Source organism: Scomber japonicus, chromosome 3, assembly GCF_027409825.1.
Source record: "Scomber japonicus isolate fScoJap1 chromosome 3, fScoJap1.pri, whole genome shotgun sequence".
NCBI classification, from domain to species: Eukaryota; Metazoa; Chordata; class Actinopteri; order Scombriformes; family Scombridae; genus Scomber; species Scomber japonicus.
In genome coordinates, this window is record NC_070580.1 from 30,644,557 (window position 1) to 30,664,342 (window position 19,786).

The 19,786-nt window shown below is 38.5% G+C and overlaps 1 protein-coding gene across 1 annotated transcript in view; it reads left to right on the forward strand.

Moving 5' to 3' along the window:
- Positions 1–19,786, forward strand: part of stab1 (stabilin 1) — a 93,361-nt gene that overhangs the window by 70,151 nt on the left and 3,424 nt on the right. Inside the window, exons 61-69 of the mRNA XM_053316512.1 lie at positions 4–137; positions 5,206–5,371; positions 9,837–9,943; positions 12,022–12,141; positions 13,559–13,693; positions 14,158–14,266; positions 16,070–16,074; positions 17,330–17,470; positions 19,403–19,507. Coding sequence (XP_053172487.1) covers positions 4–137; positions 5,206–5,371; positions 9,837–9,943; positions 12,022–12,141; positions 13,559–13,693; positions 14,158–14,266; positions 16,070–16,074; positions 17,330–17,470; positions 19,403–19,507 — 1,022 coding nt within the window. The remainder of the gene's footprint in view (positions 1–3; positions 138–5,205; positions 5,372–9,836; positions 9,944–12,021; positions 12,142–13,558; positions 13,694–14,157; positions 14,267–16,069; positions 16,075–17,329; positions 17,471–19,402; positions 19,508–19,786) is intronic.

A 19,786-nucleotide genomic window follows, 5' to 3' on the forward strand; every position in this document is an offset into this window, starting at 1 on the left:
CAGCCAACACAGCTGGAGTTTTCCACGTGCGCTCTCCGGCGGGAAAATACAAGATGAACTACAGTGAGGCGGACACCGCCTGCCAGGCCGAAGGCGCCACGCTGGCCAGCCTCAAACAGATGGGAGACGCACAGCAGGTACACCACCTTCAGCAAGTGTTTCCATAGAGACACCAGACAGATCAATACACCTCACTCATATTTACACCTACACATACAAGATATTTATTTTAAAAAATATATTATTTGAGCATTGTTTTTAGAGGAGAACACAGCTGTTCTCTCCTGGATAATTAAGTTTATGTTCAATATTTAAGTCCACCTACATTCAAAATTGCCTCCAAAGTGAATACCAGGTTGTGTTTTCATAGATCTATATAATGCTCATTGGGGTTCTACATATTTACTGTCATCTCCAGATCAAACACTGTATTGATCCAACTAAAGTATTATTATATATATAAAACTAAAGTATTTTTATGTATTCAAAGCCATAGAGCTCCATTATTGTCCAAAACTACTGAAAGCATCACTGAGCTTCAGCTTGTATTCTACAATTTCTCAAATCTCTCTCTCACACACACTCACACACACACACACACACACACACACACACACACCGTCCTGCTTCCAGAAATACTCTCTACAGCACCAAATTGGTTTGCTAAAAACTAAACTATTCGGCTGTTTATGACTGAAATCATAAAAATGTGCATTCCCGAGAAGTTTTAAAGCTTTACGTCTACAGCAAGGAAACTATAAAAGAAGGAAGAGTCGATACGTCACACCAGCGTTCTCATGCTCTGCTTGGTGCCAGTTTTATTGAAGCGTATGGGAGACGTATGGAGAAGAAATTAAAACCCCAGCATATCTACGTCATCTGACCTTTAATGATGATACTTGAGAAAATACTGGCTGATTTTTCCACATGTGTGTTTATTTGGTTTCCAAGTAGTATCCCAACATGATTATAGGCATACTCTACAGGGCTCATAGCGCAAATTAAAATGCTTAAAATGGAAGCTAAATAGATAAATAAATACTGTAATTAAATCTGTATCTTCATTCCTTCTCTGTTCCTTGGAGACTGCTTTACGATAATTGACAGAGCTTAAAATAACTCATGTTATGAGAATATTCAGATGAAACGTTTACAAACCACCTCTGATTATTAACTGTGCATCGTTAGGCTATAAATAGACCTTCAGCTATATAATAACAAAGGCTTTTCATACATTTCATGGCTATCAGACACACTTAAAACAACAAACTTGATCATCAGAAAATAATGCATAATGAATTATGAATCATTATGAATCATTGATAATTATGAATGAAGCATCTCTGCTGTGATCAAATCAGCACCTGGGCAGTAATCCCATTTGTCTGGTACCCTGCTGTCCGCCTGGTCAGCTTATCAAAAACTGTTGATTATGTTTCATAACATTAGCTAACGGGCTCAGTTCATTTAGTTGTGGAGTATTAACAGGATTGGGAAGCGTACTTTGGAAATGTAATAGGTTACAGATTACTACTTATTCTATTTAAAATGTAATAAGTAATGTAACTATTTCAGTTACTTTATCAAAGTAATGTAACTTATTACATTTGATTAATCTGCTATTTTACTAACCAGTGTTTTCAGCTGTTAGGGTAAATGTTCCCATTAAGCACCAAAATCTAAGTTCAGGTGTTGTCATGGATACTGACATGATTTATAAGGGAGATCATTTCTTATAAAGCAACATTTATCTCTCATTTGAAATGTATTCATTAGTTCATGTAGATTTTGGAATATAAAATAAAGATATTTGATGAAAAAAGTCAAAAGTCTGGCATGGAGCTTAATTGGTACTGTGACACCATTTAAGCCCATGTGTCCCCCGATGTGCATTCATCTAACATAACATTAACGCAACTTGCACAGAAATAAATGATTAAATTAACATAAAATTCAAACTAAATGTACCTTCAAAAACTCATGAAACATTAAATACCACATTAAATCACCCAGACTGATGACCTGTGAAACTGAGAGAGAAGAGATGAAGCCAGGGGTCTTCACATTGTGCATTCATGCGCAACACAGTGACGTAATGACCCTTCGTTCCTTTATAGTTTCTTTAGTCTTCAGTAGGAACCAAAGATCTGAAGTGTGAGAGCCACAGATAGAGTAGAGAAGTATTTAAAGACTGACTTTTGGTTTGGGTGTTTTTGTGGCATTTGTTGACAATGACAACGTAGCACAGAGGAACTAGTATAATATATAGTGTATAATAGTGTATAATATACTCTGACTTACATTATTGCTGCAGCAGTATACGTCAAAGATGCAGACGGTTAAGCAGAGTTTCAACAGTAGATACTCACAGCGAAGGTTTTGATTTATAGATTTCTCTCAAGGGTATCGCCATCAACGCTTGACAGATATATTGTAAGCGATTCAGCCATAACATGGTTTATTTATATTCCCCAAAGTAACTGTGTGACGATGGGTAGGTCCACCTTGTTTCATATATTAGATTTTATGAGGATACAAGACTATGTTCACTATACTCGCTTCTTCTAGTTTAACATTTCTCACACGTAAAGATAAATGCAGACATGGTGAAGATGAATTTAAAAAAGGAAATGAATGATCATAATGTGTTGGTTTGTGCAGTTAGTGATAGTTAAAGGTGGGAGAGAAAGATGATCAATGACTGAACTGATCGAAATATCAGACAAATATATTTAAATAAAGAAAATACATACAAGATATTTATGACGGTTTATGTGATTAGATTTGTTTCATAATAAATTAACAAAAATTCTCAAAGATCAAATAAAAACTAAATAAATAAACAGTGAATAACAGTCATTTGAAACCAAGAAATTACGTAAAGACAAAACTTTAAATAAAAAAAATACCTAAGTGCTACATTTGATTACAATATTCTTCACATTCACTGATCAGGATTTTCGTTTGCTTCATTTCATTTTTTTTTTTACAGTTTTGCTACTTACCGTGGGTGGGTGTCAGAGGGCCGGGTCCCCATTGGCCAGTTATATTTTTGAGGGGCACATCAGTGATCTGGAAATGCAATGACACAGTGGTACAAAACTGAAAAATTCAAGAGCAAAACTGAATTTCAGTCCTGAAATATCACTGAGTGAAAAGATTGTAGGTGTTATTCTTCAGGATGTTGGAGGAGAACGAAGGAGGATAAAGATTGATTCTTAGTCAAAGCAGACAAAAGCAAAGACACCATTCATACACAGTTCTTCACATACGTATTATGTGTGTGTTACTGCAGAGCTGTAAAAGACCTTAACCTTTACTCATCTACCTCGTCTATAGAATAATCCACAGACAGTCTTTGATCCTTCAAAAAGCTTGAACCATAATAGTTGATATGGATTATTTTCTTCATATGAACTAAATGAACTTACACACTGAAGGACATTTACTTCTGAGCTCTTCTGAACTCTATGAACCCAGTTTCTAACGGTCTCCAGTGACCGGGCGGCTGTGGCTCAGGAGGTAGGGTGGATCCTCCACTAATCGGAAGAGCAGCAGTTTGATTCCCGCCTCCTCCCATCTGCATGTTGATGTCTCCTCGGGCAAGATACCGAACCCCAAACTGCTCCTGAAAGCTGTGTTATGAGTGTAAGAATGTGTGTATGTGAATGTGTGAATGTGGCTTGTAGTGTTAAATAGGGCCCTATAAAATCTATCAAATCCGTTTTATTTTTTCCCAAATTCCATTTTTCCGTTTTAATTTTTGGGAATCCTGTTTTTTTACCTTTTGCTCTTATTTTACTAACAAAAACAGTGTTTTTAATTTAAATGTACACAAATGAAATAAAAATTAACTTAAATTTATTGAGGTGACAAACAATACATTTCCTCAGTACCGTACCGTACAGTAATAGTGTCGAATTTCAAAGTTTTTTCGCCGTTGAAGATGTAAGCATGCTTCGCCATGCTTACATTGTTTTGAAGGGGGAGGGGCTCAGTGTGTGGAGGGGGGCGGGGCTTGTTGTGCCTCCCAGATTTGCTTTCCTTCGTGCAGTTTTCTCCAGACATACGTTCCTCTTCCACATAAAAACAGCCTGTTTATGTCAAATTCTGCGATATTCCACATTAAAAATAAATTCTGTTTTAATCGGCCAATTCCGCGATTCCGTCCGTGATCGTGGGAATCATAGGGCCCTAGTTAGAGCACTTTGAGTGGACTGAAGACTAGAAAGGCGCTATTTACCATTTATTATTAACACACACTATGATTACATGATAGTATTTTTATTTTCTTTCAATTTAATTTGGATCAGATTTTCAATTATTGTGAAACAAATCTAACCCCATTAGTTTAGAGATGCTGCTACCTAAAGTCATGAGAATTACATTAAGTCTTGTAAGAAGACCTCCTACACGTACACAGAATATGATGAATGGATGCCACCCCACAATATCATCATGCAGTCTGACACAGATTGCAACCAAGATTTTATTAGAGCTGTCTCCAGAGATGTCCGAACCAGTTATAGTTTTAGGTTAAAGGGTCGGCGAGCAGGGGAGATGACCCTCGTCCTTATTTTGTACGTATAAATAAATATAAATTTGAGAGTTTTCCCAAAACCTTTATTATTTATGCTACTGCATAATCAAACATGACATGCCAGGCACAGCGGAAACAGAAGTTATCCTGATGTACATTATAGCTGCTGTGATAAATGTCAGATATAATTTAAACATGAAACCTTATGGAAAATAACATGCATTAAATATTCCATTATATGAAGTTCAATTCATATCAGAAACATGCTTTCTGAGACTGATTTCTTGGTAGGTTTTTTCTTGGGTTTTATGGCAGAGACCTGGATCAAGGGAATGGGTTTGAAGCTGGACTCCTCTTCACATAGATCATCCTCATGTGGGTTATTCTCCATATATGAGCTGCTTTACATTCAGGGCTTTATAAAATCCTGCTAAATAACAAACGTCCTCTGAGTCTGTCGACCAGCTAAGGTTTGTAAAATCTTTTAAACATCTGGAAATATTTCTGTAGATACGCAGAATTCACAGCCACATTATAACAACCTCTTCTATTTAAACGTGAGGTATTTATCTTATTTCACCAGTCCTGACCGCAGCAGCAATGCATGCTGGGACCTGTGATCAATCACTAATCCTACTGTTGTTGTTTTTCTCTGGTCCTGACAGCTGGGGATGCATCTGTGTGTGGCCGGCTGGTTGGAGGGGGGAAAGGTGGGATACCCGACCCGCTTCCCCTCGGTCAAGTGTGGAGAGAACCACGTGGGTCTGGTCCTCTACAAAGACCCGGTAGACCAGAGCAGCATGTACGACGCCTACTGCTACCGGGTCGAAGGTACTAATGAAGCACTCTAAGTACAGACAGAAGCGACAGATCAGTGGAAACATCTCAGTCTTTATTTATAGCTTCAAATTCAAAGCTCAATAATATACAGTATATAAATGTATGAGGAGAAACAGTGGCAGAGAATTATACAAATAAGCATTTTGTAAAAAGGATACTACAGAAACCTCTTTACATTCAATAGAAATAAAATAATATGGAGGAAGGAAAAATGTATTTGAAAAGGAAATTGAATAATTTCAGGCGTCGGTTTTAAAAAACATTCTTTGCTTATTTGCTTTTAAATTTACAATTATAAACAACTGAATTAAAAAGATAACGTTCTTGTCTATTTCATTGTTATGAAAACAGATACTGATCAAATGTGTAAAAGCTGCAGGCTGCAATATTTAAAAAAATCTTTAGCGCCAACTGCAGGTGAAATGCTTTAGACTTATTCAGCATCCCAATATAAATGACTTTGCTGAATTAGATTATAATGGCATAATACATTAAACAGATGGCAGTTAATAAATAGCATGTTGGTGTCGGCCACAAGGTGGAGCTATTGGTCCCATACATAAATATATATCTTATATTTTCGTGGAATATAATAATTTTATTAAAGACAACAAAACAGCATCTTCAAGCTGAATAGTATTAAACTTCTATAAACACAATGATACCCGCAGGAGGGAATCGAACCTCAACGTTTGAAAGACGGCCATGCTATTCATTGAGCTAACGTGTCACACAGTAAACTGTAAGCAAGATCAGATTTTCATATTTAGACTTTTAACTGCATAAAAATACATGTTTATAAGAGTTTGTTTATAAGTTCAAAGTATCTTTATGGTCCCTCACACGTCAATTTGTTTGCTGCCATTTTATACAAACACACAAATCGTACAAAAATAAAACACAACAAAACACAGACGGACAACAAAAAGCATCAGGACTAAGATGAATAAATAAATAAAGGAGTTTATTCAGCATCAAGGTCAAAGTGCTGAAGTCACCGGCAGCAGGAACAAAGGAAACTTTATGTCTTTTAGTCCTAATAACGAGCTCCCTCGACCAACAGCCTGAGGGCAACAGTTCAAACTGTCTGAGCTCCAGAGGGGAGCGAGCCTCTCTGAACACCTGCCTGTTGTTAAGGTCGGTAAGCTGGGCTTGACTCCTCCCTTTGATGAGGCTACTGAGTCTGTTTTTATTCAAATTATGATACCAAGCAACGATACAGAGCATTAAAACTGAGTCAATAAAACTTCTATAGAAGAGAGTTATCATCGCGGAGGAGACATTAAAAGAAAACCGTCTTTTCATTGTGGAAGCAACACGAGATTCACACACAGTAAATCAACAACACCAAAGTATTTATGGCTGTCCGCCAGCTCGATGTCAGCACCTTTGATGCTAGTTAGTAGAAGGAAAAGTCTTTTTAGAGCTGATCATCACGTCTTTCGTTTTAACACATTTAGTCGGAGAAAGGACTCATCATTAACCACAGGACCGTGATGTTGCTCCTCTCCTTCAAAAAAGACTTAAAATCACAGAATCATCCACAAGATGCAGAGTAGTGGAGAGAGAGAGAGAGAAGCCTTCAGGAGAACCAGTGGGAGCTGACTGGACTAAGAGCCATTTACCATCACACACTGGGACCTTTCAGTGAAGAAGTCCAGCAACATCCAGCCGTCTAGATTCAATCAATCAATCATTAAAACTTTATATAGCACTTTTTATACAATGTAGTTCAAAGTGCTTCCGATTTGATTTACAAGCTGGTGACAAGACAGAACAAGCACAGAACAAGGGCAACATGAATAAAAGGAATAAAAACAAGCAGGGAACAAAAACAAACAAAAAAAGAAAAAAAAAACCCAATGCAGGCCAAGAGAAAATAAAATTGAAATAAAGTAAATAAGAGAAAAATAAATAAACAATAAATCAAAAAACATGAGAGAATAAGAGAAAAGTTTATTAAAAGCTAGACTAAAATACTAGGTTAAAAAAAAAGAGATTAAAAGACAAAAGAAACAGACAAATAAAATTTATAAGAAAATAAAACATCAAAACAAATATTATAAAAATAGAACAAAAAGACTCAAGACAATTCTTAATCAAAAGCCAGGAATAAAATCCAGTTTTAAAAGACGACTTCGATGACTTTTCCGCTAACAGATGAGGACGAATAGTGTCAAAAGTCATAAAACAATCTATAAACAACAACCTGAACCTGACCAGCTTGTGTCTCCTCAAGGTGGCGTTACAGAAATCATAGTATTGTGTGTAGTGTGACGGCAGCATCCTCTACCAGACATGTATGCATATTGAGGTAAACGAGGGATTTCTCCGCCTGCGATAAGTTTAACGAGCTTCTCGAGTGTCAACATGACAGGCCTGAAGTCATTTAATGTCAGAAGGGTTTTAGTCTCAACAACTGGGACAAATGTGTAATGTTTCTATAACTTGTGGACCTTCTGCTGCTGAAGAGATGGATGGTGTAAAAATAAAATGAAAGATGCTGCACAGCTGTTCAGCGCAGGTTTTAAAACCCTGGTGGCCGATATTATCAGACCTACGACTCTCACTACACTCGGTGAGTCTGAAGTGTTTTTTTAACGCTTTTCAGTCACAGCTGGAGGAGCTTCAGTCTTGTCCTTTAATGCATCGAGTGTATCGGTGAAGTCAGTCTGTGCAGTTGAAGCACACCTGCAGAGCAAGAGAGGAACCTTCACCTTCACTTCTCTCAACAGTCTTTTAAACGTGTAGAAGATGTAAAGTATTGTGATCAAATGATTTAACAGTAGAGTGCGTCAGACGCTCTTTTCAGGTCCAGAGGTTTAGTATGGCGCATAAGACAGCTGATAAAAACTGTTCAATGTTTTCTTTAAAGCTGCAGTTGGTAAGTCTTATAAAAGACTGTCACTATGTAAAGACAGCATTACATGAAACTAGTAATCTGTAAAAAAACAAAAAAACAGGCTCATTTAGCCCCGCCTACTGCTCCTACTGCTAATTGCCAGAATCCACCACGACCGGACAAAAAGACCCAATCAGAGCCAGGATTGTGTCTGATGGTATGTCTGACAGCTGCCAATCACTGCTCACGCACACAGCCCCCTCCCCCTTCCTCCTCAGCTCGGTCAAGCTCATATCTCCGAGAGCAGCTTCAGAAGTGTAGAGAAAGTAATGGCGCAACAACAACCACTGTGTGCACGTGGTCAGCCTCTGGGGGAGGGACTTTGGAAGCAGGCCAGGAGTGCAGCGGAGAGGGAGGGGGAGGGATCTGGCAGTTCTACTTCCTCAAATTTGATGCTAAGTCCTCTCTCTCCTCAAAGTTACCAACTGCAGCTTTCGGTTACAGTGATTAAAATCCTCCAGCATAATATTCGGGTGTTGAAGTGTCTGTATCACTCTGAAGCTGTGATTTCAGTGTTGGCCTAATTTAGTTTCATTATTTTCATTATTGTCGCCTTTTTTTCTTTCAACTAATGGATTAAATGTTTCTCCTTTATTAAGTCTTGAAACATGTTTAATGTTACAATGATATTTAGTAGGCTTTACACCATCAGGATTTTTGGGGCTGATCACCAATCAGTGAGTTTAAATAAACCGATCACCAATCCAATCACTTCTTCTTTGTCCAAACTCGGCATGCTCCTCCTCGTGTTCCTATCCAGGTACATTTGTGGTGTTGAAACATTTTGCAGATGCTTCCCCACGAAGTTCTTTACTGTTGCACAGGTTGCAAACAGCTTGTGTTTTATCTGTCAGCCCACAACACCCACATGTTTGTTTGAATCCGACAGCTAATGATTCAATATTCAAAAAACTTTATTGTCCGTCACATCGTGATTTGTGACAGGGCTCAAAACTAACTGTCGGATTCAAACAAACATATAGGTGGTGTGGAACTTCTTCGGACTAAATGAGACAGATAAAACACAAGCCATCTGCAATCTATGCAACGGGAGCATCTGCAAAAAGTTTCAACATGACGACATTGATCGGATCGGTGAAGTAAGACATTACAGCCGATCTCACTAATTGCATAAAATGCTAAATATCGGCCGATCCGATATCGGCATAATATTTAGTTTGTTTTCTTGACACCAAATAACATTTATTTATAAAAATCCAACATATTAGACTTTGTAATGAACAGAATAAAACTAATGTGGGGTCTTTCATAAACTATTAAATTCCAACAGGTCAATGAATTCATATTATCGTGTTATTGTGAAAGAGTTTAATATCAATCTCAGTTTATTTCACTGTGGTGGGAATTCTCCAAAATATTAAAGTCTGCTGGATTGATAGATGAAATCCTCACTGCTGGTCAAATGTACAGAAAACAGCTCAAATGACAAAATTAAGACACAACATTAGACTAAAAACTCCAAACCTGAAGACACTCTTTTGTCCTGTGTGTAAAAAGTAGTGTTAACATGTGTGCGTCTGTGTGTGTGTGCAGATGTGTCGTGTGAGTGTCTCGCTGGTTACATCGGAAACGGAGACTTCTGTAACGGCGTCCTGACCAGCGTCCTTGCAACATACAGAAACTTCTCCATCTTTTACAAGGTGAGTGTGACAGTTAGACCGTTTACAGTCGTTGTTAAAGGAGACACGTCTGTAAATCATGCAAATATATTCCGGTGAAGCCCCAGAATATAAATATAGACCTGGAAATGTGCATAATATGTCTCCTTGTAAGGATAATTCATTATAAGTTCTTTCAGTATTTTCAGTTTTCAGGTCATCCAATCAAATCTGACCCTGTTGGCCTCCACACGCACCTCCCTCTCTGTGTAGTGAGATCAGGAGGAGGAATAAATTAAAACCTCAGCCACATTCTTTTGAAATGAAAACAGTTTTTTTCCCTCACTGATGTAAAACACACTTCCTCCTGTGATCTGCTCGCTACTTCAACCCGTGTGGTTTCATATGACGTTAGCTTGTCGCCCAAAATCACATTTGATTGGATACATTTTTGTAAAAGCTCCCAAGTTCAAGATGAGTCAAACATATGAAAACGTTTTACAGGAAGAGAAAAGAGGCCATGAATTTGATAAACAAACACTCGGAAATGATTTTTTTGGCATATACCCGAGATATAACTCAGAAAGAAATGTAGTTTTCAGACAGAACTATAATAATTAGCTACAAATGGCTTACTGTAAAAAGTACACTCCTGGTTAACGTCACTAAAATGTGAAGTAATTACAAATCCTTCCCATTTAATGCAAATTTAGTAGTTTTTCGAGAAAACCCAAGAAGTCAATTTCACTTGAAAAACGAGGCAACAATGAAAGGTTCATATTTAAGAACGAACTGCAACAAAACTCAGCGTGCCCTTCATTAGTGAAACCTCCATTATTTCAGTTTTTAATATTTGATATGCCTGACTTTGTTTTTTGATAGCAGATTAAATCCTCCTGAGCAGAGATGATGTCTTTCACAAATCTGTTGAGATCATTTTTTCAGCTGCTCTTTGCTTGAGGGGTTTTTTCTCTACCTATTTAAAATACTCCAAAGGTGTCTTATTAGATCCAGGTCAGGGAACATACTTTTCCAGGTCATAGCTGTCTTTTTTTCTTTTAAAACTCTTGTGATGTTTACAGTGTATTTGGGTTCATAGTCATGTTGGAAAAATCCTCTCTTGCCAAGCTCCCTGAGACTTGGACTCATCCTTTAATTCATTCATAGAGTCGTCTATAAATGTCATCTCACCTTTTGCAGTCATGTCGCCCCTTAAAGTCACACTCCCACCTCCATGTTTCACTGTGCCGACACTGCGGTAATCCTGAACGAGTCCACACTGAACATGCTGGACCCCATCTGATCCAAACTCATTTATTCTGGTTTCATCTGAACAATGATTGTGCTGCCAATAGCCATCAGACGTCTTATCATGTTCTTTGGCAAAGTTTAAAGTTGCAGTTTTGTATGAAATTGTTTTCTTTTTGTAGAAGTTGAATTCATGCAATATCCTCATAATCCTTGCACCAAATCAGAAGCACTTCTTCGTCCTTATTTTCAATGTAAAGCTGCATAAATAGTGAATAGTGCATATCGTCTTCTGCCGAGGACGGACACTACACCTTCTGTTGTTGGTAGTGAGTCGTCCTGTACCTGCTGACTGCTGCTGTGTTTTAGCCTCTGCTCAGTAGCCTGCTGATGATCTTCTCCCCTCTCCCATCTTTATGAAGTCTCACAATCTGCTTTCTTATTGGTTCAGACATTTAGTCTTAAGTGGAAGTCACAGGCGTCCTCACTTTTGTGTCATTGAGGTTGAACTTTAAGGCCTGTATTTTCAATTTAGTCTATATAATCTGTTTGTTTTTAATTATAAGTAACATCAAATGCTCCACACTTGATCTTAAAATATAAATAGAAATACTGCTATTGTTGTAAGATGATACAATTTTGTATTATTTAACATTTTAAGGATGTTACACAACATAAAACAGGATTTAAAAACACACAAAAACATGATCCTATCATGCTCAATTTCCTCATTTGTCGTCCTGTACTGATTGTAATGTTTTTGTGCTTGAAAATGCTTTAACCTTTTTCTCTGTAACATTAAATATTCATAACTAAATAAGAATGATTGAGTGGATTTAATAACACCACTGTCCTCTTCTCTCTCACTGTAGTTCCTGTTAGACTACAGTGATTCGTCCTTGGAGGGCAAACAGCTCGTCGAATTTTTATCTCACAGGAAATCTGAGGTTACGCTGTTTGTTCCTCATGATGCCGGCTTTGCCCCAAACCAGGTGAGCCAATTTTATATAGATATGTATATATGTATATACGTATATACAGCACCAGACAAACATTTAGACGTACCTTCCCATTCACTTGAAAGAGAAAGTATGTCCAACTTTTGACTGGTGCTGTATATAAACCAATAACCTAAAAATGTTTGTTTTTGTTATTTTTTATTGTTTTATGTAACAGTCTGTGCATCAGCTTCATGGTCAGCTCGTATAATTTCCCATTGAGTAGTATAAGTATTACTCTTTAATAGTTACAATATGTGGATTAAGGCATTTCTGTCATGCATTTCATCCACAAAGGCAACTAAAAAGGCTTTACCTAACATCTAGAAATACTGAATAAGACATTTAAAACAAGGATAAAAAAACTAAACTATACTGAAGCACAAATGGAAACCTCTAAATCTAGTACATGTCTGGACCATGAATGGGTGTGCTGTGCAGTGACAGTCAGTGGTAGCGTCTATTATTTGAATTCCTGAATATTAAATGTTCATCTGGAGACTGTGGTGAAAATTAAATTAAAATAAATGGAAGTGTTTACAGCATTGAATGCAAAAATTCAGGAGGCTCATCTTTTCCCAGTTACTAAAATGATGTAACAGCCTACATCAGTCTCATGTATTACCTAGAGACGCTGGTATGTGTTTGTTTAAACTGGAGTTTAGTCGACTTCTCTGCTCCGCTGAGAGCTCAGAGCAGGAAGTACAGTCACTCTGTGTCACCACAGTTATGTATTTAAGAGCCACTGTATGAGTTTAAACGCCCTCCTGTAACCTCATCTTTGACTCACTTACAGACAAGGCCGGCCCATCTGTTACAGTAAATATAAAAAAGAGAGGCCCAATGATTGAGCCTTGGGGAACTCCACAGGTCATGTTTCAATTGGTCAAAGTGAAACCAAGTGGTTTCTGTATTGGAGGAAAAAAAAATGTTTTAACCACTTTAGACTTGTGACTGAAATATATTTTTACTTAATTTGACAATGATACTAGGTTTGTCTTTCCAGTAACCAATAACAACCACATAACATTTAATGAGGTTACTTGTTAGTCATCTCTGTGGTTGTTGGCCAGTTTAGAAAAAGCTTATGGAGCCTGGAGAGTACACTCATGTTTCAAGGTTTTTAACAAGTGAAGGACCTGGAGTACAGACTTTTACTGAAGGATGCGTCAATTATATAACCCTGACCCTGGAAGTAGACTGATCCGCTCCAACACATATTACCCTTTACATAATTACGTTTTAACCTTTAGAACTGAATTAACTGAATCAGGATACCAGCAGTTTCCAATTAAAAGAGCTGTCAATGACATCTAATCTGTTTCTCGTGTGTGTGTGTGTGTGTGTGTGTGTGTGTGTGTGTGTGTGTGTGTGTGTGTGTGTGTGTGTGTGTGTGTGTGTGTGTTTATAGACTCTGTCTGGTAGAGATCTTGAGTATCACATCTCAGCCAATCACAGTAGACGACCATTCAAGGAGCTGAAACACCAGGGAGTCATCGCATCCAGGCTTGGGTTAAACCTGACTGTTACCCACGGCAACAATGAGGTCAGAAACAAACACTTCTCGTGTTTTCTTATATTTTTGTGTTTTGGATTAACACAGTGGCTTCCAACGTGGGGGTCGCTGGATTAATTAAACAGGATAGGATTCACGGGGGAAGAACACCACAAAATTAAGTTTTTTGTGAAACTTTCTTCTAATTTTTGCTTCGTTTCATGTAGATCACTGTATTTTGAAAGTTATTCAAATAAAACAAAATAATCCTGTTTAAGCTGCGATTTTAGTCAATTAGTTGCTCAAGAAAAGATTAATCAGCAACTACTTGGATAATCAAATATAGTTCAAGTAATTCTTTAAGCAAGTGTTGAAAATGATAATGACCTTGGACTATGGTTGTATTTTAAGGGGTCACAGGCCAAAAACGATTGGAAACCACCAGATTAATGGACGTCTGTGACATTATTTTAATAAATTGTTTCTTTGTTATTCTTTTAAATGACTTCCCTCAGAGCCGTAAACTGGTGAACCAGCGGCTGCTGTTGGAGTGGGACATTCCTGCTATAAATGGCATCATCCATATCATCGAGGCCCCGCTGAGAGCACCCCCCCCACCGGTGAGTTAAAATGGTTTAATCCAGAGATGCTGACTGTGTCACGGATGCACACTTCTTCAAAATGTGTACACCTATAAAGAGAGAGAGAGAGAGACTGACAAATATGTTATTCATCCCTGAGGGGAAATTGTTACAGCAGCCCAAAGATGAGCACAAAGAGCAAAAAACTGACAAGATAAATACAGAAATAAAAAGATAAATATAGAATTAGCAGAAGAAATATATATAAAAACACAATCCTACACTATATTGCACTGGATATGTACAATTATAGTTATATTAAACCAGTCTAAACTGTAGGAAAAGTCAGCGTGGACAACAAGACTTACTCTTTGTAGAGAGAGTACTGTATCTCTGATGTCCATCAAGGTTAAATGTACCTGAATCCACAGAGATAATGAGAAAGATGAAGAGTGGAGCGAACTAGAGAGCGAATGGAGAAGAGAGGGCGACGTTAGCGAGAGCAAAGCAATGAATGAGAGAAATAAAACGTTTCTTTTTCCTCTTTTCCTCTTCATTCATTACATCCAATTCATGCAGCAGGAAATACAAAGAACAGGACAAATCTGTGTTTTTTTTTCTTCCTGTGTGAATGCTGTTTCTCATTCGCTGCTGTAATTGATTTAATTCCTCGTGGGTCTAACTTGCATGATCTACCTGGTTCTTCAGATGTGGTGCAAACAGGATTCACGACAGAGACTTAAAGTACACAGTTTAAAAGTACCTAGAAACTTAGGGGAAAAAGAAAAAGAAAAAAAGGGTGGCTTCAGATCTTCATTACACCAATTTTTCTACCTCAGTGAAGCATCGAAACTTGAGACTTTTTTTTACATTTTCTGTTTCCATTCAAGTCTTTTAATGCATCATTTAATATGAAAAAAAACGGCAAATGGAAAAAACTTAATGGTGTGATACTGGACTGATAAGTAGCTGTGCAGCACTAAAGTTTATCCGTGTTACCGTTGCTTTAGCGGTGTATTTATCTGCCTATATTTTCTAATTATTTGCTGTGTTCTGGATGTTTCTGGACATCAGTCTTTGAGTAGTGGATGTGGATCTCTCAGCCAATAACAGCGTATATGGTGTGAGGTCGGGACTCGTAGCAACCAGGTTACATTGCTGTCTCCGTCCTGCACTGAGCTACACACAGACAGAGCAGAAAGGCCATAAAAGACAGGATGAAGCTCTGCATTCACACCAAATCCGGCAATACGCTTGAGGCTCCTTCCCACAGACGGCAGGGTTGTGTGGAGTTGTCAGTGTGTTTGTTTGTGCGTTAGAACGTAACTGCTGTGAAACAAACAAGAAAATAACATTTTACTTATCTAATCCACAGTTTTGTTCTCGCTCTCTTCATTCACTCTAGCTCGCTCACCCACTGCTGCTCTCTCTCTGTGTCTCTCTGAGCGGGGAGGAGGGGCCAAGTGTTTACAAACCCTGCACAGCACACCTTTAAATATCTGCTGTAACGTGAACTGCCACAGTTCGTTAATCGCTGCCACCAGGAGGCGCCATGACAACCTTTCCTCTCCCATCTGCTCCCTAATAGGATGTTCTGTCTGTTGTTGCTAGGCAACAGATAGAGTTGTGGGCAGAGAGCAGATGGCTGTGTTTAGCTTCTTGGTACACTTTAAAGAAATGAAGAATTTTAAAACATTTTCATCCTGATAACATCCAGCTGATCAATATTCATGATACGGGACGGAAAAGATTAGATTTGATCACATCAGATTAAATTAATCTGAAGCCTTTAGCTAAACTAATTATTCTTCTCCCTATAAATTAATCATGTTCAGTTCACCTAAAGTTCACGTTCTTTACATCTGTCCTCATCCCTCTCAGGCTGACTGTGGTTAGAGAGTTTAATACCTTTTTCTCTCAGACTGAAATATCTGGATCTTCAGGTTTTGTCTTTTAAAGTGGTAATCTGTCATTTCTCTGCCCACATATGTGCTCTACTGGTTCACATACCTCTTCGGGTTTTAGCACCTAACAAATTTTTCCTTCATTCTTCCCCTCCTTCCCTCTTTCATTGCTCCTTCCATCCTTCCTCCTTTCCTTCCTTCCTTCCCCTCCGTCCCTCCTTTCTTCCTCCCTCCTTTCAATCCTTCCTTCATCCCTTCCGGCTCTCCTTACTTCCTTCCCCTCCCTCCCCCCCTTCAATCCTTCCTTCATCCCTTCCGGCTCTCCTTACTTCCTTCCCCTCCCTCCCCCCTCCCCTCCCCTCCCTCCCTCCTTTCTTTCTTCCCTCCTCACTATCCATCCTTCCTTCGTCCCTTCCTTCTCTCCTTACTTCCTTTCTTCCTTGCTTTCTTCCTTCCTTCCTCCTTAACTCATTTCCTTCCTTCCTTCTTTTCCCTCCCTCCCTCCCTCCCTCCCTCCCTCCTTACTCCTTTCAATCCTTCCTTCGTCCCTTCCTTCTCTCCTTTCTTCCTCCTTCCCTCCCTCCTTAGTCCTTTCCTTCCTTCCTTCCTTCCTTCGTCCCTTCCTTCTCTCCTTCCTTGCTTGCTTCATTCCTCCTTCCTTCTTTCCTTCTTTCCTTGACCAGAGGACAACAGGAGGGTTAAAGAAACCAAACATTTTAAGGAGCTGGAATCAGAGAATTTGGAAATATTCCTTAAGAACTGAAATTGCCAAAACCCTAAAAAACTGAAGTAAATCTACTAACTTCACACTAAGCTTTAAACCTTTAAGAACTTGGACATGTGACGTATCGGTGGCCATCTTGCCTTCCTCTACATCCTGTTAACAGATATTTCTTCCTGTGATATAAAAAAAACAAAATGGCAGCCGAGGTCGGTCATATACGTGACCAGAGATATCTGTCTTCTCACTGGATCTTTAACATCAATTATTCATTTTAATTGGTTGAATTTTTTATCTTCCTCAGGGGAAATAAAGCTGGTGATGATCACAGCAGAGAGTCACGTCTCCATGGCAACGGTGCAGCAAAGTGTAGCTGTTGCCATGGTTATTAGAGCTGGACAGATAATGTGTGTATGTCAGATATCCAGCAGTTTAAACTGATGTTTTTATACTTTTACATATTCATCTCCAGATCCCCCAGCATTCCTACCGTAGCCACACCCACTCAAGCGGCACGGTGTCGGCCAGCTTGGTGGCAGTGCTGGTGGCGTGTGTGTTGGCCGGACTCGGATACTACATCTTCAGAAACAAAACAGATGCCTTCCGCTTCCACTACTTCAGAGTGAGACACACACACGCACACACACAGTCCATTACAAGTATGTTAAAGTCTTGCATGAAAAATCCTATTTAAAGTAAAAGTATTCAAAAATCATCAAAATGTAGTAAAAGTATTGATATATTATTATATATGACATCATTAGATTATTAATAGTGAAGCATCAGTGTTAGAGCAGCATGTTACTGTTGTAGCTGCTGGAGGTGGAGCTAGTTTATACTACTTTATACACAGTTAGCTAGTTTATACTACTTTATATACAGTTAGCTAGTTTATACTACTTTATATACAGTTAGCTAGTTTATACTACTTTATATACAGTTAGCTAGTTTATTCTACTTTATATACAGTTAGCTAGTTTACTCTACTTTATATACAGTTAGCTAGTTTACACTACTTTATATACAGTTAGCTAGTTTACACTACTTTATATACAGTTAGCTAGTTTATACTACTTTATATACAGTTAGCTAGTTTACTCTACTTTATATACAGTTAGCTAGTTTACGCTACTTTATATACAGTTAGCTAGTTTACTCTACTTTATATACAGTTAGCTAGTTTACACTACTTTATATACAGTTAGCTAGTTTACTCTACTTTATATACAGTTAGCTAGCTTACACTACTTTATATACAGTTAGCTAGTTTATACTACTTTATATACAGTTAGCTAGTTTATACTACTTTATATACAGTTAGCTAGTTTACTCTACTTTATATACAGTTAGCTAGCTTACACTACTTTATATACAGTTAGCTAGTTTACACTACTTTATATACAGTTAGCTAGTTTACTCTACTTTATATACAGTTAGCTAGTTTACACTACTTTATATACAGTTAGCTAGTTTACGCTACTTTATATACAGTTAGCTAGTTTAGTCCAGTGGTTCCCAACCTAGGGGTCGAGGCCCCTCCAAAGGGTCAACAGATAAATGTGAGGGGTGGTGAGATGATTAATGGGAGAAAAAGAAGAAAAAACAATGTTCTGATACACAAATGTGTTTTCAGGTTTCTGACTTTTCTCTAATCTTTAATTTTTTGATTATTTGAACATTTATTGAAAGCATGTGAGAAGTTCAGAGGAAAAAATATTATTTGGTTTACACAAATCTGATCATATGGACACCTGACATAGACATGAAGTAAAGCTTATAGGAGGTTTTAGCAGTCTGAGTTAGTCATATCAAGTGGATATCTGCTACATTTACAGGGTTTTTAGCATCAAATTCCCTCTTTGTGTTTCCCTGTTGAGCTGTGGTGGAAGTGTAGGAACAAAAAGAGAGACTGACACTATGAATATATCTCCTTGATTTGACTAAAGCTTCATATTAGCTGTGGATTTTGTCCTTCATCACGTCCATTGTGAGTGCATTATTAAAGGATTTTCTAATGCTCAGTATGAACAGGATGAATTATTACAGCAAGAAAAACACATTTTGTTAATAATGTTAATTTGTGGCCCTGACTGTTGAGAACATTGTGAACCCATCCTTAATAGCTCATCTTTTATTTAATGATGTTGCATTTGCCAATCGAGAACCAAAAAGTTTCAGATGTCATGTCACCACCTGTTTCCATCGGTACAAACACATTAACATTACAGCACCCCCAATTCAGAGGAAACACAGGAAGAGGGAAAGCCGTTGATTTGCAGATTGTTTTCCGTAAACCAGGAAGTGACTCAGCTTTTTTTAGCCTTTGGTTCCCTTTTGCTCCACAGGGATTCACTCAGCTGAGATCAACACAACAGTGAATTTGAGGATGTAGAACAGATTTTAATGAAGGCGGTGTTTGATATAATCATTAAAACGGAAAACATCTGGTGTTTATCAGTCATTCAGTTGCTGGTTGATTTCACTGCCCCCCCCCCCCCCCCCCCCCCCCCCTCCTGCTAACAGCTAACAGCTCTTCCTGTTTCCTCCGTCACAGAATGAGGATGAGGACGGTGCAGCAGGCGGCAAGATCAGACCCACGCTGGTCTCCATCCCCAACCCTCTGTACAGCGGCTCCAGAGCCTTCGCCGAGCCGTTTGGGGTGAGTCGCCCAATCAGAGTCTGACTCATTTATAAACAGGCTTATATTGGAGAGCTTTCTTCTTAACCCTCCTGTTGTCCTCGAGTCAAAGAAGGGAGGGAGGAAGAAGGAAGGAAACGGGGAGGAAGGAATGGAGGAAAGGAAAGAAGGAAGGGGGGGGAGGAAGGGAGGAAGGAAGAAGGAAGGAAAGGAGGGAGGGAGGAAAGGAAGGAAGGAGGGAGGGAGGAAAGGAAGGAAAGGAGGAAGGAAAGGAGGGAGGAAAGGAAAGAAGGAAGGGAG